The sequence below is a fragment of the Archocentrus centrarchus genome, chromosome 11 (assembly GCF_007364275.1).
Source record: "Archocentrus centrarchus isolate MPI-CPG fArcCen1 chromosome 11, fArcCen1, whole genome shotgun sequence".
Taxonomy (NCBI): domain Eukaryota; kingdom Metazoa; phylum Chordata; class Actinopteri; order Cichliformes; family Cichlidae; genus Archocentrus; species Archocentrus centrarchus.
In genome coordinates, this window is record NC_044356.1 from 30,037,759 (window position 1) to 30,061,271 (window position 23,513).

Genomic DNA, 23,513 nt, shown 5'->3' on the forward strand with positions numbered 1-23,513 from the left:
AGAGGAAGAAATTCCCACTGACACGTTTCCCTGCATAAGTCAGGTTATTGTTTGGAGCTCATTTCCAGTGAAGCATATCACAGTGTTTCTCTTGTGGAACTGCCATCATGAACCTGGATAATCATGTTATCTTAGGCTGCATCACTGATTGAACTTTTGTTTTCAGATTGAAACACTGTAAAAGTATGTTTAGCCACAGGCAGATGACACAAAGCTTTGGGGACGTGCTCGGCCACTGTTGCTTCTTGTTTTACAGAGAAACCTGTCTGTAAATTGCAGATAACAGGAGAAATACAGAAGCTTCTGGTGCTTCAGTAAAACACAGACTTTCATTTTTTCCACACTTCTGCTGTCTGGGCATTTTGTCACTATGGAGGCCCCAAATAAACTGTGAAATTATACAATAAAATCCCCCCTGGTTTTCCTTCAGTATTTGTGTATGCACCAGTACCCTCAGTGGATGATGTCATCCCTTTCACCGGACAAATCACAATATCCTTTAGTTTGCTTTCTCCTGCCCCCCAGTGGTGAGAGGTGGCAGCTTCAGCACCTATGAACAAAGAGGAGCTGCCTGAGCTGAGCAAACGGGAAAGCCAAGGTTAATACCAGGTACAACGAAGAAGTAGTAGGGGGTGGGGGTGGGGGGATAGCTCTGATTGTCGATTTTAAGAGAAAATTTATATTTTGATTCCAAGAAGTGGAATTTTAAATGTGAAGCACATTTATGAGACAGCCACAGGGTGGTGCCACATTCATCGACATGGGGTGTGCCAGATCCAGCCTGTTATCTCCACCGTCTTTCAGCTAAACTGGAAACTAAAGGAAACAAAGTATTTAAACATGTCACTTCCACTCCAGTATGGTGGAAGTCAGAGTAACTTTATATTAGCAGCAAAAAAAAAAAAATTACATTTGGGAGAAAAAAAAAAAATCAGCCCCATATTAACTGTAACGAACTATATGTACTAAATACATCCAAAGAAGATTCTCTACGTTTTAAGATTATTTTAGTTCCTTTTTTAGTGCACAGTATTCTGTCTAGTTTTTATTTTTATTTCTGTTAAAAAGTTTTTTTCACACCTACTTTTAGTATTTTTTACTTTAGTTTTACTTGAACAAGCTTGATCAGTACTGATGGCATACACACTACAGAAAAGGCAACTTGCATTTATAAAGCTTAAACCCCAGTGAGCCTGGGTCAGGGGATTTCTTTTAAAGCGAGACAACCTGTTCCCATAGATTTATCTTTAAAAACAAAATCCGTCAGTGGGACTGCAGTAATTAATTAGAGGGCTCTTCAGACGGGCTGCCTGCTATTTTGTGCATTTTTAATAAATGTCTGGATTTCTGTTTTCTTCACTTTCATTTCAAATTAGAAAACGCTGCTAAAATGTTTCTTTTGACCTATAACTACAAGCATATTACTCTCGTACAGCCTCCACTGTATGGAGAGGTCATTATTTCCACAGGCTCCCAGAAAGCAACCAGCACTCTGGTGATGAAGTGATTAGATATATAGAAAATATAAGGCGTTCTTTTTAGTAACTCTGCAAATAAAAATGAAGATTAATCAGATGTATAACAAAAAAAACAAACAAATGTATCTAGTTTTTCTTCACATATGAAACAAGAAGCCTGACTTAACTCATTAATGTTACTTTGTGAGATAATGAACCATTCTCACATGTCATTAATAACAATTTAATAACTATAAATTAAATTCCATTGAACTCCATTGTATTTTCTTGGATCCCTCTGATGTTTTTTGTAATTTGGGTGATCTGACCCTATGTTTACAAATCTTACATCCCACAAATACTCCACACATCTCAAACAAGCTGCGATCCTTTCAGGAGCAGTCATCATTCATTTCTGTACATTAAGATTACTTACACACTCCACTGGAATGAACAGAAAGACACAGTTTGCACAGTTTTAATAGAAATCTGTAAAAATGAGAAGTTTAATGGTAAACATGAAAATGACTGTAGTGACTGTATCATTTATAAAAGCAACAACACAAAAATACATGTATCTGTTTATGAAAGAAAACTGTACGGTAGCTACCGTGTACGCGAAACAGGTCTCCACTGGATATCGGATCATTTGTCAGTGCACTCCGAAAGTCTGGATCTGAAACTTTTCCTGAAGATTTCAGAAAAGGAGCTAATTGTAACCTTGCTTCTTTAAAAACAAAGAACAACAGCAACAACAAAAATCTGACAAATAATATTAATAATAATAATAATAATAATAATAATCACAGCCTTTAAGAATGACATTTCAAACCACAATCTTGACATAAAATTGCACTTCAAAATACTGGTTGGGTGAATAAATATTTGATACCTTTCTATATCCATTTTGGTAATACAGTACATAAACACAGCAATAGTATATTAGCTGTAAACGGGGTTAATAGGGAAACTGATTAAAACTTTGTCTATTTTCATTCCAGCTGCTTTTGCATATAGTACAGGATTTGCATAATAGCACAGAAATAAATAAACACCAATGACATCAAACAAGAGGGTAAAAAAGATTTACAAAACATACTGCATATCTAACATAGTGTCTATATATATTATTAATATAATTACATAACAGCATCATTCAGAAGCGGTGCTCAAGTGCTCTTGCGTTTTGTTGTCAGACTCTAAACCAGCGTGTGGGGATTGTTGGCCACAGGCCGGTCTTCAGTCTTGTTGCACTGTCCCTTCAGACTCTGCCTCCTATCAGAGTTGTGTCTGGGAGGAAGGAGCCTTTTTTTGGCCTTGAGAGTTCTCGGGGTAAACACGCCTCTCTGTAACAGGTGCGTCTGCGCTCACCTCCGGACGGCTCGTCTCTGCTCCGGGACTCGACGGCTGCTGGACGGTGAAGCATCCTCGACTCTTTCTGTGCGGTACAACACCTGCAGGCATTTGTCCTGTTGCCTCAGGGTTTGGCAGGCTGGTTCGGCTGCTCAGCGGCATCTCTTTAAGAGCGTCCTGGCGATGCGGCAGAGCGAGCCTTCCCTTTGGAGCATCGCTCTGTCTCGTGGATGCCTCCGAGGTGTTAGCTGTGGGGCTGCTCAGTAGGCTGTACATTTGCAGGGGGGACCTGGGCTGAATCATGTGGATCCCCCCGATTGGAATCAGCATGTTTGGGGCTCTGCTTGGCTGCTGCGAGTGCAGAGGGAGGTGACTCAGGAGGTTGTGGGCTCCACGGGGCCGCATGTGATGTGAGGGGAGGTGGGGCAGACCAACGTCATCCACAAACTACAACAAAAACAAGATGAAACTTCAGTGGTTGTTCTGGTGGTCAACACACTAACAGCAGACAGCTGAGAGCAGACATAATGCCAGAGTGCTGGATGAAAAGATGCATTAAGTTTGGTTTTAATGCCCATACCTGTTAATGCTGTAAATCAATAGCAATGAATCAATAATTACCTTGGCTCTGATACTGAGAAAGTTTTAAAAGCTAAGTTCTGCAGAGGTGCTTTGAGTTAGTGACCAGCAGTACACACATTTCTAAAACTCAAGCAAAACGCACACAAAAACACTAAGCACACCATTTCTCCCTGCTGTCTGATGCAGGCCTATAAAGCTCACTGTGATAGTGGGAGCCTTGACCAATCATTTTAGACATCATTAACATATGCACACATAATACTATTTCTTTATATATAACACGATACATTAATTACTTACAACCTAAAATGGAAACACTGCGTAGAATTTAAATAAAAACATCATCCAGTGATTTGAATCATTCAAAGCTTCTACATGTTTAATTAAAAAAGCAAAAAGACAAGATGAGAAAGACATTTTACTATTTTATTTTCAATATCCACTGTAGGCCTACTTTGACTTTAATGGCAGCAACATATTTGGAAAGCGCTGGGACGGGGGCGTGTTTCCCACTGCTGCATCATCTTTCTGAGTGTTTGGGAACTAAGGAGTTGCTGTAGTTTTTGGAGTAGTAGTTGGAGTGAAAAATCACAAGGAACTCTTAATGGCTCCATATAACAAGATGTATTGGACAATTTTATGCACACCAGAGCACAAAGCAGGTCCATAAAGACATGGATGAGTGAGTTTGGTGTGCAAGAACTTGACTGGCCTGCACAGAGTCCCAAACTCAGCCCAACAGAACACCTTTGCGATGAATTAAAGTGGAGACTGCAAGTCAGGCCTTCTAATCCAACATCAGTGTCTGACCTCACAAATGCACTTCTGGAAGAAAATTTCCCCAAAAATTCCCATAAACACTCCTAAAGCCTTCCTAGAAGAGTTGAAGCTGTTATCGCTGCAAATGGTGGGTCGATATATTAAACATTCTTAAACCCTGGATTAAGAATGGGATGTCACTCAAGTGTGTGAATGAAGACGAGCGAATATTTTTAGCAATTTAGTGTAAATGCAGACATAGAAAGTGACTCAATAGAGAATGTCAATCAGTACCTGCTCCTCTGGGACCTACATTAGTGTGAAGGGGAAATGGTAAAGTTACACCATAACATATTTGGAGTATATTTCTTTATTATTATTATTTTACTAGGCTGAGCTGAGACACTCGCCCATTCTGTTTTTGTCATTAACATGCGGTTCCAATCTTTGGTATTTAATGATCGGCCTGCTTCTCGTTTTTTTTTTTTTTCCCAGCTGCCCAGGGAAAACATGTTGTGTCTATTTGGAAGCTCTCCTGCAATATTTTAAGGCTAGGAGCTGCAGGCTTGGTTTGACTGATATAAAACAAGAGACTTGCCTTTCCTCACCTTTCCAATAAATGTGACTTTAAAATAACCTCACACGTACCAGCCTATCTATATTTGTTCTAGATGTTGACTTACTGGGATTTAACTGAGCCACACAAGATTGGCTTTGTGAGGCAAAAGCTGATTTATTTAAAAACTGTTGGCTAAACGAATGGAGCTGGATCGAGTCACAGGTGAGTGAAAACTGCGGTTTGAACAAAAGCCACATTTTGGCCAGTGGTAATTATACACACAGCAAAATTCTGACTTAAGCACAAAAAAAATTAGGCTGGTATGAAGAATGCTAAAAGAACTGCTGTAAACAAATGTGACCCACCAGTCTTGCTGTAGATGCTTGGTCCCTTGGTTGAAGACGGGCTTGACAGTGCGCAGAGGTGTCTGCCAGGGAGCCTGGAAGCCCAGAGGACTGCGACCCCTGGGACTGCACTATTATAGGAGAGAGGCCTCTAACAGGAGAGATTGGTCTCTGTGGGGCGGTGGAGACATGACAACTGGATGGGGAGGGGGACGAAGGAGGAACGGGGGACTGGTGAAGCCTGGGTGATGGGCTACGAGGTGGAGACAGCTCGATTCGTGGAGTCACGGTTTGTGTGCTTGGAGAATGAGGACCTCCAGAGGGTGTCAACATTGAAGCGTCAAAGCGTCTGCGGGCGAACAACGCCCTTCTTGCACTGGCTGAGCTTTTCTGGGTAGAATCCTTAGGGGTAAGTGGAAGGGATGAGCTGCATTCAGGCTCCCTGAGCTGAAGTGCTGGATGAACCTTCTCACTGTCAGCGTGGGAGCTTTCAGCCTCTGTGGACCTGCTGTCTTCATCATGTCCAACATCCTTGTCCTTCGGGTTTTCATCCTCGTGATCTCCGCCGTTCCCAGCATCAGAACACCGATGACCTTTTTGTTGATCTGGGTGATCTGATGGGTCTTTGCAGACTTTGAAGACAGAAAAGAAATGCTCATTTACCTTTTTCTAAAGTTCTCTCACATCAGTGAGGCAAAACATCAGGACCAAAATGAAACAAATAACAGTGATCATCTGGTCTGGGATGTAATAGGCAACAAGTAAACAGTCGGTCCTTTTGTCAAATAATTGGCTGTGGAACAACGGTGTTGAGACCTGTGCAACAGAGATGAGAAAAAGTGTTATAGTTAAACTATGATATCAATAGCTAGATGATGGATCAGAGCATCTCCTAATAAGCAACGCTTACGAAATGAAGTACTCCCAGTCAGCAGTGGTGGTGAAAGTGGTCAGTACTGAAGATGGAAATTTCTCAGAATACAAAACATACAGAACATTAAGGATGTGCTGCTCACATCTTGGCGCAGGGTGCCGTCAGAGGTCTTTCGTAGTCCATATTTAGGGGCATCAGCTGTTTTCTGGGCATGTTAAGGACTAGTGACACAATACACAGCGGTGGTTGTAAAATTGTTGGCTCATCAGTGGCAATACCATCCAACTATTTATTCTTTAATTTATACAAGACAGTATGAAGTGTAGTGGGCTAATATTAGCAATGCACAAGTCTAAATTTGACCATAGGCTGAGGACTAAAGAATGACTAAAGATCAGTTGCTACTAAAATCATTTTAAAAAATGTGTCAAGGAGATAAGACCAAACCATAAGGGTGCAAGTAGGTGGCGCTCTGGCCTGCTAATAGCAGTTGAGTGTGGATAAGCTCCTCTGCTGTGTCAAACCTTCCATCTTATAGCTTGTATGTCCAGGATCTTGATATACTGCTAAGCAGTACTAACATTTCTCTTCAAACAATGAAGCAAACTGATAACTTTGTGTAATTCTCTTGTTGCACAACAGCCACAGTCACTGAAATGGACTTTGCTTTGATTCTATATTGTGGATTATTTTTATCAGTAAATGCACCCAAAAAACTTACAGTCAACCCTATTAAAAACACATAGTAAGAAAAACAGAAGCAGTCTGATTGCTAGTTCTAGCATTATTATTGTCCAAAAGTGATGGAATTAGCACTCTGGGGCAGAAAAATGAAGCCAAACATGCCATAAATTACAGTTTGTTGAATGACATTTTGAGGCTGGCTCCAAAAACAGCCATTACGCTAAAATTGATTAATGTTCACACCAAAATTGCTTTGGGTTTCGAGAGCTAAATTCCACCTTCATGACAACTGTGCTGAGAGTGTGGGCAGCTGTAAAAATTTACTAATGCTTAAAAATATGCAGAATTAGGAGCACAACCACTTTACGTAGCAGATGGATGCGATCTAGACGTAGATGTTTTAAAAGATAGACATAGCTACTGTGATGTCACCCACTGGTTTAGTTTTGAAGGCTCGAGATAAACATTTTTCCCACTTTCATCCTGACATTTTAAAACTGGTTGTGGTGAAAGAGGGGAGGGTCATATCCACTGATATGAGTCACACAACTGGGCCCTATTCAAGGAAGCAAGTTTATCTAGGTCATATCATTTCAAGGTAGTAACAAATTTTCCATGATTTTATCATTTCATCTGAAAGAGGGCTTGTTAAACTACTAGAAACATATACTGGTCAGGCTCAGGATATTATACTATAACAGTTTTTTTTTTTTCCAAATTCTCCACACATGATGTATGCTAAAGGTCCCCCTGTTATGGGATACTCTCATATATGCATAATTGTTTTGAATGTACAGTCACACTCATATTTACATTTTCTAAGAGTTAAAATGTCCCTGACTTTACTATGCAAATGTATTTTGAGAGAGTGTTAATAAACAAGTGTTAATAAACAAGAGGCATGATCTATGCTGAAGTATGAGGTCATTTCAATTCATGTCTTTTAGATTAAAAAGGAATTTTAATCACATTTTGCCCAAATTGTTTATTATTTTGTCAATTTCCTCCCTTCAATTAACCATAAAGATATGCATATTTTTTTCATTTGATTTAGTTAAGTTTTCATTTACATTCATTAGATGAAATGCGCCTTCAACCTCATGTCCCGATCATCCTTTCTAACATTAAATAAATATTAAATAAAAATAATCTTTTTTGAAATTTAATGTAAAAATCTCTAGTTTTTAATAAAATTATTCATTTCATGAAGTGACATTTCTTACAGCTGCACCTCCTGACGTTTCAGTTCAAACAGAGTTTTTCATGAACACCTGTATTCACTTTTGGGGGTACCAAGAGCATGCGTACAAGTTAATATTTTCATAGTTTTACATTGTTGCACCACCATGGAAAGTATACCAGTCCATTGATTGAAAGGTTTTGTAGCTCGCTCTTAAATATGAATATAAATAGTGACCTTCAGCCAGCCATAAAGACCCCATGGAGTCCTGGATGATGAAATATTCTTTTTGACTACTATTATTATTATGAAGTAAATAATAACAAGTCTCATGTCAGCATCAATTTCTTGACAAAATGCTTACTTACTGTAATTATCTCAACAGCATTAAAACTATTGGTATTTATAGATTTAATTTTTTTTATATATATTATATATAAAGCATACAAACAAAATTATGCTAGTGTATTTTATTAGCAGTTGAACACAATTTTTTAATTGTCTTCTTAATCTTCTTTTACATGGACAATCTCACTACACGAGATGTTTGAGGTTTAGATACCAAAATATGAAATGATGTATTTTATATTAATAAAAGATTTTATATGAATTATTCTAACTAAAAAAAGTTTGATAGATTAAACCCCCACATTTTATGCTTTTAATAAATTAAAAATTAAATTAAAAATATGCATATATCACATCTATGGCCAACCTGCCTAGTACTGCGTGTCAGTAACCTAGAGGATGTTTATGCTTAACTTAGCAATTATTACTCATGTGATGATTAACATGTTTATCAACCATATGATCAAAATCACAAAAAAATGTCAGTTATACTATCACTAAGGGTAAGAGGTTGCTTGGTTGGTTGGTTGGTATCTTATTGATCCCACAAGGGAAAATTATTGTGTGATCAATAAAGTATCTAACATCTATGATCCACTGTGAAACAAGGAGAAAAATATTGATGAAAGAGTTCTTGTAGATGATTTCCCTCTAAAAAAATATATATAAAACTTACTTAAAGTCATGTAACTAGAGGACCAATGAAGGGATCCATTCAGAGGGATTTCCATGAGAGCAACAGGGGGACAAGCAATTTAAGCATTAAGAAAGAAAGTATAAATAGAAAACAATAACATTTGATGTAGAATATTAGAGGTAAGGCTATGCGACATTAATGAAAAATGACTTTTTGGAGTTTTTCTAACTTATATTAGTATCTGAACTTGAACAAAGGTAATTGGGGACATGACATTTCAGGATACTTGTGTAAATTTTCTTCAACAAACTGAGCTTCTCTCTGACTCCTGCAGCACCTGAACCAGCTGACAGACAGTGGGTTTCATTTCTTTTTCCTAAAATTGCCGTCAAAGCATCCAGCAGCCTACACTTGCCTACACTCCTGTCAGGTTACAACTAAATAATTCGATCTGAAAATCAAATGGAGAATTAATGTTCCAGCTTCATCTCATGAAAATTCAAGTTGGGTAAATGATGACCAGAGACAGTATAATAAATATATATTAAACTGATATATTTTATCTCAAACTATTATACTGTCTATGACAATAACAGAGGGCCCCAAGCTAATTAAAATGACTAATTTCTCCCATCCTTTTTTTTTTTTTTAAAAAGATAAACATCATGGTGCACTAAAAAAAAAAAAAAAAAGAGGACACTGCTCTTTATTTACCCACTGCAATGGTGAATCATGGCATTGAGCTCTATTGATGATGGGTTTCTTTCTCTATTCATGCACATGCTTAACTCCAAGTGAGGCTGATTGAACTTATTCTCATCAGCCTTTCTAGAACTGATAATTCAGAGTTGTTGATATTGGACTTAATCAATCGTGAGTTTAGTTACTTAATTGACTCAGAGTTTAATTTAGTAATTTGACTCAGAATTTGTTAAACTTGCTTCCTGGAAAAGGGCCCCCAGACCTCACAACTGTGTTTGTGTTGTTGGTTACTTCTGGATCCAATTAACATTGCTTGCTGTGTGGTTAATTGCAATAACAGACCATTCAAGATGTCAGTGTTGGTGAGTGAAATTCGACTTATTTGTTTGGATGTTACTTGGAACTAATTAGCAGGTACTGTGTCTGTGCGATGCACCTGTGAAGTCTATGGGCGCAGCTTGCTCTCCACACTTGTTAGCATTAGCTGATAACTTAGCGCCTTCTCGCCAAATATGGTCACGTCTGTCATCAGGAAAACAAGATGGTGTCAACCAGTGAGTGTATAGAGTGTATCTGTGCAGTGCCCCCCCCCCCCACACACACACACAAACAAACTGCCTCCTCCCCCAACAAAGAACATTTTTCCTGTTGCTGTTTTGTTTTTAGCATTTTATCATTTATTAATTAACACTTGTTCTACTGCACTACTTGCTCTACCCCCCCGCAAACGCTGACATTCATAGCCTGAGAAATTATGAGAGAAATTAGCATGACTGTGAGATGCAATAGAGGCTTTGACGTGAGTTTTTTTTTAATTCATTTTTATCCCCTTCTGTTCCATAAAGAGGTTGGTGAAGCAGGCCTCCTCCCTGTAAGATAACAGCAGCTGGGCTGGAATCTTATTCCGTCAGTCATTTATGTTCACTGCAAAACGGTCAGATATTTGATAAACTGTGTGTGTGTAGTAAGGAGATTCTGGCAGAAATTTAAAGTGATAAGTGTGCTAACAGTGCTAAAAAACAAACAAACAAACAAAAAACAGTACAGGGCATCTAATTTACCAAGCAGCTGTATGAGAACATTTAATTACTGCCTTTATTTTTAGGCAATGCTGGAAAATAATGCTCACTGAAATATGGCACTGCCTTACTAGTATAAAACAAGTTAAGTACACAACACATTGTACCTTTATATGTGCCCCCTGGGTAACAGCAGGTTTCTTTTCCATGTGCCTTAGATCTCAGGTGTTCAGTGAGACTCCCTGGAAATACAAAAGAGCAGCTCATTACTGATGCACAGAGAACATGCACATTAGAAACTTAAAACAATTGTTTTTACTGTCTGTCCTTACCTGCAGCTTTGAATGTGGTGTCACAGAGATTACAATTATACGATGGCGATTCTGAGGAGAGTACGGTAGTGTTCCTTAAGTAGAATCTAGAGTCTTCACACTGGTACTCTTCTCCACCTCCACCAGGTGCATCAGCATACCTCTTATTTGATCTGCAGACGTGAGGAGAGAACGAGGTTTCAGTTTGGGACTCAAGAGTGTTTCCTCATCAGCCAGCTTAGGATGATAGTATCAATCAATATGAGTGTAACAGGAGCTGACAGACAGGCTGGGGGTCCTTCAGCACCTGTTAGCGCCTGTATTTATCCAATATAAGTGTACTGTCTGGTTCTGTTTGACCTTTACAACATAGGAATCTCAAACTGTGGCAGCTGGTCCTGGGGTCCACTGCTTCACTTCAGCTCCTTCAGCGAGACACCCACTTCAGCTTCAACAGAGCACCTTTCATAAGCCAAAAACCAGACTTCTCTCCCTCCCAGTGCCTTTAAGCCCCCTTTCACAGCTAACACCACCACCAAGCCCAAACAAGAGGGAGCCTTCGATGCGGCTCAAGGTACAGGGGTTTGCTGCAAGCGCAGCCAATAAAAACAGGCAGAAGAGGGAGGGAAACCCTGGCCCAAACCAGCTGCTGCTCCAAATAAGCATGAAAAAACAGTGAAAATGAAAACACATTTCTATGACAAACAATAGTTCTGGTTATAATTGGCTGTTTATTCTTCTATTTTCACTACAGGCCCTGTGTGGCTGGATAAAGTCAGCAGGTATCATAAATGGTTGCTTTCACAGTCTCGGAAAACTTCCAAGTTAATGAAAGAGAAACACTTTGCCTTCATGCCTGCACTCTGTACTCAGCAGGTATAAATTTCATGTAACACCCATTCACACTCAATTTGAATCTAGTGCCCTTGGCTTTCCCCAGTTGAAAAAAATGGCAACATCCCACTACCTTGCTGCCTCCGTTTTGTCTTTATGTTCCTCAGACAGACAGAGCAGACGGAGAAAGCAGAAAGCAGGCGGGCGTGAAGATGACTCACTCTTTTAGGAAGGCTGTGATGAGCGTCAACATGAGTCACAACAGGGATTTGTTTCGCAGACACACTCCTGAACCAAAAAAGAGACACACAGATGGCACTTCTCTGCACTCCCTGTGTCACATCACAGCAGTGTTTATTTCTGATAGGTATCAAAACTACTAAGCGTGTCCGATTTAACCTCACTGCAAATTAATCTGAGAAGATCTGTGTGTCGTTTAATCGAATGAAAACAACAGAACGGACTGTGACTACTTACATCTTTTCATATATGTTTCAGCAAGAGAATCAACAGTTGCTCTCCTTGCCTTCTTTTTAACATGAATAGTGGCTTCTGCTAAATTTGCAGTGAGGTGTTTCCTCCACTGACTCCACTATGCAAATTTAACCTGACAGCTAATCGGCTGTACCCGCCTGTCATTCACAGTGAGACGCTTGTCAGTCAGGTGGTATGCATCAATTTACAGTTTAAAAAATAATAACATCCAGCCAGGAGTTTAAATTCATTAGTAAGTTCATTCAACCTAAGAGCCTGAAAATTCTCCACTAGATCTGGGCTACCAATCTCCTATATCAGATGTTACTTTGACCTAGATTTCAGCGTTTCAATTGCAATTAAGCTTCTGCGATTTGAGTAATCATTGGCAATAACCTAAACCTATATTTTTGATGTGTGTAATTTAGAATAATTATTTTCTTTGTTCCATTATTTTTATTTTATTATTTGTTACATTATAGACTTGGGAGAACAATATAAATACAAAAAAACAGAAAAAAAATGGGGAAAAAAATCATATTCTGGGTGAGCAGGCGACTATATATGTCGCATGGCCATGGTGAGACTGGCCCGGGTTCACGGATGACCTGTAGCCCTTCGCTGTGGCTACAGGGCTAAAAAACAATATTGCATCGTCAACTGCACCAAAGCGTAAAACAGTTAAATGTGGATGATTAAACATTAGAGCTCACTTCTAAGTCACTTTAATCCTTTTAATAATTGATCAACATAATGATTTATTCTGCCTTACTGAGACCTGATTAAAGCAGGATGAATAGTTTAAATAAATCAACACCCCAGAGTTTACACTAACTGTCAGAATCCTTGAACACAGGCTGAGGAGGAGGAGTAGCAGCAATCTTCCACTCCAGCTTATTAATCAAGCATAGACCCAGACAGAGATTTAATTAATTTGAAAGCCTCACTCTTAGCTTTGTCCAATCTAATTGGAAAATCAAAAAATCAGTTTTATTTCTCAATATCTATTGCCCACCTTGCCCTTACTCAGAGTTTCTATCTATCAGATTTTTTTTATCTGATTTAAAAATGACAGTCTGACCACTGCATTTAATCTATTCTTAGACTCAACTGGCTTCTCTCAAAATGTAAATAAACTCACCCACCACTTTAATCACACTCTGACAAATGGCATAGAAACTTAACATTTAACAGCATTCCCTGAAAATTCTATTTTGTCTGATCATTTCTTAATAACATTTACAGTGGGGGAATACATTCGATCACAGTAGTTGTCTTTCTGAAAGTGATATAACTAAGTTTAAGAATATAATTCCTCCATTATTATTCTCTTCAATGCCATCTGCCAACACAGAGCAGCTACCTAAACTTCTCCCAGAGGTAGGTTATCTCGTCAATAGTTTTACATCCTCACTGTGTACAACTCTAGATACTGCGGCTCCTCTGAAAAAAAAAGCCTCAAATCAGAAGTGCTTGACTCCCTGGTATAACTCACAAATGCACAGCTTAAAGCAGATAACCCGTAAGCTGGAGAGGAAAAGCTTATAGTTAGGGCTGGATCAGGTGACCCTTAACCCTCCATTAGTTACACTGCAATTGGCCTAAGCTGCTGGGGGGTTCCCATGATATACCAAGTGTTTCTTCTTCATTCACCTCTTTTCACTCTCAATATGTTTATACTCCACTCTGCATTTACTCATAAGTTATGAGTAAATTACACCCAAATTTCCCCTCTGTGGGACAATAAAGGCTGTTTCTTCTTCTTCTTCTTCTATTATTAATCTCTGGCTCTCTTCCATAGCATGTCTTTTGTCCGGTCTCCCTCCTCTCACCCAAGACCGGTCACAGCAGATGGCTGCCCCTTCCTGAGCCTGGTTCTGCTGCAGGTTTCTTCCTGTTAAAAGGAAGTTTTTCCTTCCCACTGTTGCCAAGTGCTTGCTCATAGGGCGTCATCTGATTGTTGGGGTTTTCTCTGTATTATTGTAGAGTCTTTACTTTACAGCATAAAATGCCCTGAGGTGAGTCTTGTTGTGATTTGGCGCTATATAAATAAAGTTTAATTGATTTGAACTGAACTGAAGTGAACTGAATTGAACTGAAGGCTGGGTCATGAGCAGAGACTTAGAACTGTTTTGATAATTGATTTTTTTTTTTTTTTTTCTTTTTCCAGACAGGATGGCTATAGGGTTGCTGGTTCTACAACCCCGATTCCAAAAAGTCAGGTTGATGTGCAAAACATAAATAGAAACAGAATGAAAAAGAAGAAGAAACAGCTGGAGGAATAATGTGCAACTAATTGGGTTAATTGGCAATAAGTCAGCAACATGACTGTGTACCAAAGGTCCATCTTAGAGAAGCACAATTTATCACAATTAAAGATGGGCAGAAATCCACTAATCTGCTATAAATTGTCCAACATTTTCTGAATAATGTTCCTCAACAAAATATCTGTTTTGCTTTCCTGCAAAATACAAGGTTACAGCTAGGGCTACCGCAAATGATGGCATAGACCTCAGAGAGTTAATAAAACAAAAATATAGTCAACCATTAATTAATTCTTAATATTTGTAGGTGTGTTTTCATTAAGAAACACAGTATACGCACTGTATTAACCTCCACATGGACTGTACTCAGTTCTTAATAAAAGAAAAGCAAGTGCTCCAAACTAACCATAAATTTAAAAAAAAAAAAATCAGATCCTTTGTTCCACATTTTTCCAGCATATTCCTAGGCCATTTTCTTTGTTTAGCATTTGTCTGTTTTCCATTCGTTTTGTAAGGCAGGTTTTCTTTAATGACTAATGCCGAGTCTGTACACAATGTCCGTGTTACACCAGCGCACACAGCCAACAATGTACTGCTGGTCCATGTGAATGGCTCTGATGGCTGGTGTAAATGAATCTCTGCAGGAGCAGAGGAAGCTAGGTAGTTTCCTGGCTTCAGTCCTTCAACAGATGGACTCTGTTGGTGCAGCCAGCCAACCCTTAGCCTGTCCAACGTAATGGACAACAGTTTCCAGAACACAGAACAGTATGTGACACATGCTTACTGCACTGCAAGTAATGTGGTGCATCAGTATAAATAAAAACAATATATTGTTATTAGCTGACAGTCTTGAGTGTAACGTGTTCCAAAGTAATATGTTACTGTAATCACATTACATTACAACACTGTCAGTAATGTAGAAATCTAATGCATTATTGTGCTAAATTTAGTCATCATTATGCCATTACTTGTGTTACAAAGGCTCTAAGTTTTCTGCACAACGGGCAGATGGAATGAAAAAAAAAGAACATCAAACAAATATGCCTTTTTCTTCCTGTGCACTTTAGCTGATTTCAGTTCGTGTGCAGAGCAGGGGGAAAATGGTAGAGTGGTTTACAATTTTTAAGCAGTAGAGATATGGACATTTCTTTTATTTTCTTTGCACAAAAGGCCAAGAGCGCAGTGATAAAATCTAAACTGCATCCAGAACAGAAACAACTGCATTATGTTGCCAACACAGCATGCTAACACAGAGCTAGCGAAGAACTCAGAATGATGTTAAAGCTGAGTGTATGCTGAACCCCGAACTTCAACAGGTAACACATGTAGTGACGAGCAGTCAGACTTGCAGCCTCACTGTGGTGATTGTTTTTCAGTCTCTGGGCTGGTTTTCAACATTGTTTTGCCAGTTTTGTCTTCATACACAAACAAGACCAGAAAATCGTATTTGTGTAGCCTTAGGTTTATATTGTTAACTGGTAATTATGTGACATTTCAAGTCATGTTACAGAGTAACGTAAAAGTAACATGAGTAGTGTAACAAGTTACTTTCTTTGATGAGTAATTTCATAACGTACTACATTACTTTTAAGAAAAGTAGCAAGTAATATATATATAACACATTACTGTTTTTGAGTAACAACCCCAACACCATTAGCTAAGATACTCCTGAGATATCAGAAGGTCATACTCACCCTCTCTCAGAGATCCAGCCTTCAGGAGGTTGTTTATTTCTGGAGCATGACTGGACTTTTTCCTCCTCTCCCTCTCCCTCTTCCTCCTTCTTCTTCTCTTCCTCTTTCACCTCCTTTCTGTTTGACCTGTGGTCATCTACTGATGTCTGTCCTTTCTTCGCTCCCTCGCAGTCTCTGTAGCATGACTGCTTTTTGTAGACCTACACTCGAAAGAGACATGGGCAAATTCACCAACTCTGCTCCAGCATGCCCAGGGAGACAAAAATTGGGAATTCTCATTGAACAATGTCTTTCATTACATGTGTTAAAGCACATGTTTCATTTCAACACTTTAAATTTTGTTGCCAAAGTCATTTAAGGACACTCCTTCTATGGGATTCTATAACAATAATGGTAAGGAAAGCTAACTCACTCTTTTTTACACCTCCTACTGTATATGGAGCTCCTCAGTGACTCCTGTTCTTATTGCCTACACTTTCTTAGACCTCTGAGTCCTTTTTACATTGATCAGCCTCACTGTATAATTCCTTGAGTTCTGTAATAATAGCCATGGTCAGGTCGACAGACAGGTGTAATCAGTGGTCAGTGTTGTAATTACCTCTGTGGAGGAGGGTCTTTTGTTGTCCTCTTGCTCCACTGACTCTGCTGTCTGCACTGACATGGGGGACAGGGTATAGATGGATGGACTGAGCCTCTGCTTGCAGTGCAGCAGAGAGAGCGCTGTCTTGCTGGAGAGGCCAGGTGGGTTGGGGTCATAGCCACTAGTAGACCACGATGAATACACTGAGGGCTTCTGTTCATCCAGAGCAGAAGGGTTTGGTTTAATGTAGTTTAAATAGCACCAGCTGTTACAGGTGCTGGACAGCAGACTGGGGAATGAAGGTGCAACATGAGAGATTGGAGAGTAAACAGCATCTAAACATGACTCCTGTTTGAGCTCGTGTTTGCAAGTCTCAACAGTTGATTTGTCCGAACAACCCACTTCCCTCTCCTCTTCTTCTTTTACTCTTTTCTGCTGCTGCTGTGACTCTGGAGGCAACTCTATGCTGTTTGAGGGAGAAAGCATGCGCTTGTTGCCCCCTGAGCCTGATAACCTGAGGCCATCATCAGACCATGATTGAAGATCTGGACTCATGTTTCTGTGGGGTCTTTGTTCAGCTGTTGAGACACCTGCACTTTGTGAGACAGCGTTAACTGCCTCGTGGGGCCTAGGGGAGGTCGACTGGGACAAAGTTGTGTATATGGCACATGCTGGGGTAAGGGTGTCTGTTTGGAGACGCACTGCGACTGCTGGATCTGTGACTGGCCTCAGTATTTCTAGATTGGAAGTGATGTGAGGGACAGATTGCTGGATGTGGGAGCGACTTACTGAAAAATCATCATGTCGTAGAGGAATCTCTAGCTTCAACCCCGTAGACATGGGGAGATAACGGGCTCTGGCAGCCCCTGATGGTCCATGTGTATGATATTGCTGTGGTGCTTGAGCAAGGGCTGGCTCTGTATGGATCTCCTCTTTTACTGCTGCAGATTGGTCATGAGGACGGGACAGTTCTGTGGTGCCCATCAACTGAATATTTTGAGTAAGTTTCCACTGAGAAAAGATGTCTTTGCACTGCAGTCCCACTGGATTACGTAAAACCGTGTCACCTGATAGAGAAGAAGAGGGCCTGTTGCAGTGTACAGAAGTTGGGTTTCTTCCTTGAGAAGATCTGCTTGGGCTGAGACGTTCAGGACTACGACTTGGGATAGTACATTCCTCCTCCTCATCTGGATCAGTGATAGCAGTGTGCCTCATCAGAAGACATTTTCTTCTTTCCCTCCACCCAACCGCAGAGCGCTCAGGGGATAGGCAGCTGTAGTCAAAAGACTTACTGCGGGTCTCAGCCATTAGGACACTTGGTTGTGGGTCATGAGGTGCCTGTTCAGATGCTGAGCGCCTCATCTCTCTGTGCTGATGCACCCCCGGCACCGTGAGCATGTGAAGAGCTCTTGATCTCCTCAGTGGTGTTGATGTTGCCACTTCCATGTCCTGTCTGTTTGACTCTTCAAAGGATGTGGAGCGACTGGATGCATAGGACGCACTACTATCCTGACTCGGGCTACGGGGAAGGGAGAGAGAGTCAAAACTGGATTCCCCTGAAGACTGTGCAACTTCAGCTAATCGTAACCGCTTCTTCTTTGGGGGAAGTTTTTCAATAGGGAGCTGTGCCAGAGAGGGGCTTCTCTGTGGCCACTGAAATTCATCTAGTTTCTCTTGATGTTTTGCTGTGGGTGTTGACTCTGCCAAAGTCTCTGTGCTCATGTTGGAATCCTCTGTCACTAGGATTTCTGGAACCTGCACATTGTGTTGGCGGACCAGTTTTCGGGCTGCTAGTTTTGCCAAATGTTGTTGGGGTTGTTTTTGAGGCACTGGTTGATATTCTTCATGAGGAGGAGAGTGCTTTGTTGCCTCTGTGCCTGGGTTCTCATTGCACAAAGATTCTTGTTTTTCAAAGGAACTAGTATGTTGAATTACTGAACAAGTTTGCAATGCAGGCTTTCTTGGGTCCTCATAAGATGCACTGCTTTCATCTTTGCACTGGCCTGAAGAGAGGGAAGAACAGGGTAATGAAGGAGAAGAGGGATCATCAAATTCAAAACTCTCCTCCTTTCTTCTCTTGCGCATTATTGAAGCTCCTGCTCTGAATGGACTGTTCTTTACCTGTGAGCACTCCATTTGACTAATTACTACTTCACTGATGGGTTGATGTGCTAGGCACAGGCTCTGCTTGTGTTTTTTATAACCTACCCAATCTTTGCATCCAGTGCCACAGGCCTCACACTCATATGGCTGTGGTTGACTTTGTTTACAGTCAGGCACAGTGGTTAAGCTGTCAAGGTAAAATGAATGAGAACCCTCATGTTCCTCTTTTGTAAGTTCTGTACCAAGTGGGATTTCAATAGCTGGCTGCCGTCTTAGCATCCCATAACGACGTGAAGGCGGTCGTTCATCAAAAGACTGACTTAGGCGGCATTTGCTGGGGCCACTACTGGAGGTATCGAATGAACTGGCTGCAGATGGCATTGAATGACTTCGCACCAAAGGGGCAGTGGATGTTTGGCCAGCTGGCTGCTCCACATTTAAGGACGGATGATGAAATTTTTCACATGGAACTCCCATGGTGATGGAGCCACTGCTTTTATAACCCACATCACCAGCCTTGGGGCTATGAATAAGTGGTTCTTTTATAGTTGAACTCTTCTGAGACTCAGAACTGTTTTTTCTGGAGAGTGAGAATCGTCTTGGTTTTACACTGTCAATTTTACTGGTGTCCACCACTGCCTCGTTGATGGTGATAAGTTTAGTTATATGGTCAATGACCTGTTTCTTGGGTACCGTGAATGAGATGCTCTTGTCCTCCTCACCAGAAGGATGCTGGTTTTGATGACGAGACATCCTCTGTAGGTGTCCAAGGCGTCCATATTTACCAAGGATGATCTCAGCATAGCTTTTGGCACTTGTGTTGGGGGGGCTGTCCTGTGACTGCTCTGTACTTTCAGACCGAGAAAAATAGCCAGATTCTGTACTACCTCTACTACCTAAAGTTAAAGATGATGTCTTTTCATCACATGAATCTTGAGGGATGCGTTTTCCTCTACTTAGACGGAGGGCCAATCTCTTTTTCACTGCATAAGAGTCACTGTTCCCTTTAGTGCAATCTTTGGCCATGTCTGTTTCAAGACTCTTGATTGAGGCTCCACTGTCTTGTCTTTCTGAAAGGGAAGAAGCTGATGATAGCTGTCTTGTTTCCTCCTCTGACTCTGTGACCTGCTCCTCTAAAGATTTTGGCTCCCCAAGTGCCAGGCCTGCCTTCACCCGGTGGGTATGAGATTTGCGGTGTTTATACAGGTTACTCTTGGTCTTAAAAGAAAAGCCACATGGGGCACAGGGATAGGGTCTTTCACCTGTGTGGGAGCGGATATGTTTCTGTAAGACACTAGGCTTGGCACATGCACGGCCACAATAAGTGCAAACATATTTCCCTGGTCTCTGAGGCTTACGCTCACGTTTCTGTTTTGGAGTCCCTTCCTGGGTTTCTGGTTTAGACTGGGTAGGGCCGTCTGTTGAAGAAGGTGGAACTTCTGGAGACAAACTCAAAGCTGTAGGTGCTTTTGTTGCTGTTGATGCCTCTTGTTTATGCTCTGGTGCTGTATCTGAGTCAATGCTCTGCCGCTGGTGTCTGAGACGTTTACGTTCAGGATTCTGTCTTCTGGACTGTTTGGGCTGCTGTAGTGTGCCATGGGGCTTTGGGGAGCTGGATTGCTGCTGCTGACAAGGCTGGGAGGGAGACTTGGGCTGCGGGCCTCGCTGCGGAGACTCCTTTTGAGAATGTTCTTGACCTCCGGACTGCTCCCCAGTGGTCAGGCGACTATGCAAGGCCTCCATAAAATGGAAGGACAGCCTCAGGTAGACACGTAGGATGCGTCTGCCTGAGCCAGGCTACAGAGTTAAAGCCAAACCATTAACTGGGTAATGGGTTTAACGTGCAAAAATTTGATCAAATTACCCACTTTACTTGACTGCACTTCATAATTTTTGCTTGTTTTACTCAAATTGTTATTGCTTGACAAAGGAATGTTTTAATCAAATGTTGAACAGTGGCATCGAAGAATGCAGTTGTGATATATCATGTGCTGTGGAGGAAGTCCTCTGCCATGCTAGCATTAAGCATCCCATCATGAAGCATTCAGCCAGTCTTGCAGCTACACACACAGACTATTACTCAGCTGGCTCAGTTGAATGCACGATTCTTCTGCATTCTCAACATGTAGATCTGCAAAAACAAACAAGTCATTATATAGGATAGTGCATACAGTTCAACACTGAGAAACAGATAACCCTCTAGCCTCTCCGCTTGCCAGATAAGGATATTTATGTTTTGTGTGTTGCATAATCACTCTATGTGTCATAACATTCATCTTTCACTTTCCCCCGGCTGCTTGCTGTTTTAAATTAGAATGGTTTATGTAATGTTTTGTTGTAAAAATATATCAGCATGCAGTAAAAGTGATGATTCTGCTAATGTTTTCCAAGAGAGGCGATATGTGCACCCAACTGTGACTAGAACATTCCAATAACAACATCATTTGAAACGGTCATAGTCTTTAATGATTTCTTATTTCTAAAATAATTGCAGAATATCACTGTGTGAGACAACACATTACATATACTGCCCACTCCCATAAAACTGGTCAGATCTTTCTGCTGCAAGACGGAGCAAAAAAACAAAAAAAACAAAAAAAAAAAACAGATCTGCCATGTGATCGTAGAAGTATAAGATCCTACTGCTTGAGGAGGAAATTAACTTAAAGCTCTTTCACACTCACACTGTTGTCTTAAAAGCACATTTTTCTGTTTTAATGTTAATGTAATTGCAATTTTTGAAGGTTATTTAGCTTGACTAGGATTAACTAAGAGATGTGACATACGAACCTAGCAACCTCGACATGCTCTAATTAATGCTGCATACTTGCAACATTGTGTTGTCCAGAATCAAACCCAGCTTACTGCGAAATGATGATCATCAGACTGTGCTACAGTACAGTGCTACCACACTGCAGCACATGTGAAGGACTCTACCTGTTTCATCGGATTAGCTGATGATTTTAGATATTTTAAAGGGCCAAGCCAAATGGAGGCGAGGGATGGCTGCGAGCTGTGAGTGCATACAAAAGGTGACTCAGTGGAGATACTGAAGAAAATTCCCAATGTTACTTTGTGCCAGCATGCTGAAACAGTAAACAAGGCATCCCACGCACTGACCAGCTGGTTTCTACACCCACATTCTGGTGGAAGACGGCAAAGCTGCTGGATATCATCCAAATTACTGATAACAGGTTGACAACCATCTTTGATTTAACTTGTGATAAGAGTATATGTGCCAATACTGGATGAATTAAAAAAAAACCATCACTTTATTGTATAACAAAACAAGCATATTATAAGATAGATAGAGAATTTCTTCAGTTTGCAGAAGACCATTAAGATCATAGCTCCCTTGTCATGAGTAGTAAGTGCTAAATGTAGGCCAATCAGGTAGTCTACCAGGGTTTATAGCTCATAGTGGGAAGTCAGAGTCTTGGTTGTAAAACTAGAAATAACACCTCAGACTGTGAGACATTCAGGGCATGTGCATACTCTGCATGAAGGTGACAATGACTGAAGAGAAAAGCATTTCAAATAGCACAGAGCTGATACCTACAGCTAGTGACATTTAAAAAACAATGCAATGCATCTGCTCATTTTCACTTGCTCCAGAGTTACCTATAGACCGTTCATTTACACCTCACATAGTGCAGGTGCAGCGAATGCACAAACCAGCCAAACATTCTCTTTCTACCCCTCTCTGCACAGATCCAGTTTTCCCTTTGTCCTTGGCTCCAAGCCTGATACTCTCTGCATGAACTGTCACAAGGCTCACTATAGGCAAAGCTGGATTTTTACTAGAAGGGCTGGTAGACCTAGCGTTGCACAGGGCTAAAGAAGCACTATCCTTTAGAAAGAGGTGAACTGTTTAACCTACATTAACTGGTGAACATACAGAACAGTGTTAAGTCCCAACATTTGTCTGGTTCTTATTTGTTTTTATTATTTTTAAAGTTCTTGCATTCTACTAACTGTTTCAGGTCATATTTATATGTGCAAAATACTTACATGGGCAAATGGCTCAGTCCCACTATACTAAAAATAGTAAGGCAACCTTCTTGCAGCTAGAAACAATCAGTAGTTGCCTGGTGAGTGAACTAAATATTTTTTTGAATTTGCATTTGTCAACTGATTCCAAGTAGTTGCAGTGCAGGCTGAGCATGCAATACCCTCAACCTCTTGGAGATCACTTTAAAACACAAGGCAGCGCCTGGTGGGAGGCAACCTGTCTTGAAATAATCATGGCCCAACTCAGACTGACTGTAATCACGCTCAGACAGATTGGCAAAGGTTTGCAAATAACTGTTGTTTAATTCATAAATGCACACCGATTGCCAACACACTGCCATCAATCAGTCTGCACCAATGAGTGCAATAATGTGTCCCTGCAATAAGGGACTCAACTCAGCTGGTTGCCAACTGGTTGTATTCTGGTTAGATTCCTATATAGGAGCAGGGCTGCTGAGTGACTGGGTCATTTTGCAGTTAAATCACTGTCCTGCAGCAACTACATCACTATTTGTGAAAGAATTTCTGGCTGGACTCTAAATGTAGGTAGTTCATGAAAATTCTGTTTATTGTGAATTTCTGTGTATGTAGACAGCAACAGATTTGAGATTTTTGTCGATTTGTCATAGTTAATTGCCATATCATCATATGATAAACAGATTGCATGTAAATGCCAACTTGACCCCATTCAGACTGACAGCAGACAGACTCCATCTTATTGCCGTTTTATTCCGCCAAAGTTGA

The 23,513-nt window shown here is 40.6% G+C and overlaps 1 protein-coding gene across 1 annotated transcript in view; it reads right to left on the minus strand.

Annotated features, from left to right (window-relative positions):
* Window positions 1-1,954: 1,954 nt before the first annotated feature.
* Window positions 1,955-23,513, minus strand: part of hivep3a (HIVEP zinc finger 3a) — a 46,934-nt gene continuing 25,375 nt past the window's right edge. The window contains exons 4-9 of the mRNA XM_030741846.1: window positions 16,674-20,889; window positions 16,076-16,275; window positions 10,831-10,982; window positions 10,666-10,740; window positions 5,076-5,686; window positions 1,955-3,257 (exon numbers count right to left, since the gene is read on the minus strand). Coding sequence (XP_030597706.1) covers window positions 2,736-3,257; window positions 5,076-5,686; window positions 10,666-10,740; window positions 10,831-10,982; window positions 16,076-16,275; window positions 16,674-20,501 — 5,388 coding nt within the window. The 5' untranslated portion in view covers window positions 20,502-20,889 and the 3' untranslated portion in view covers window positions 1,955-2,735. The remainder of the gene's footprint in view (window positions 3,258-5,075; window positions 5,687-10,665; window positions 10,741-10,830; window positions 10,983-16,075; window positions 16,276-16,673; window positions 20,890-23,513) is intronic.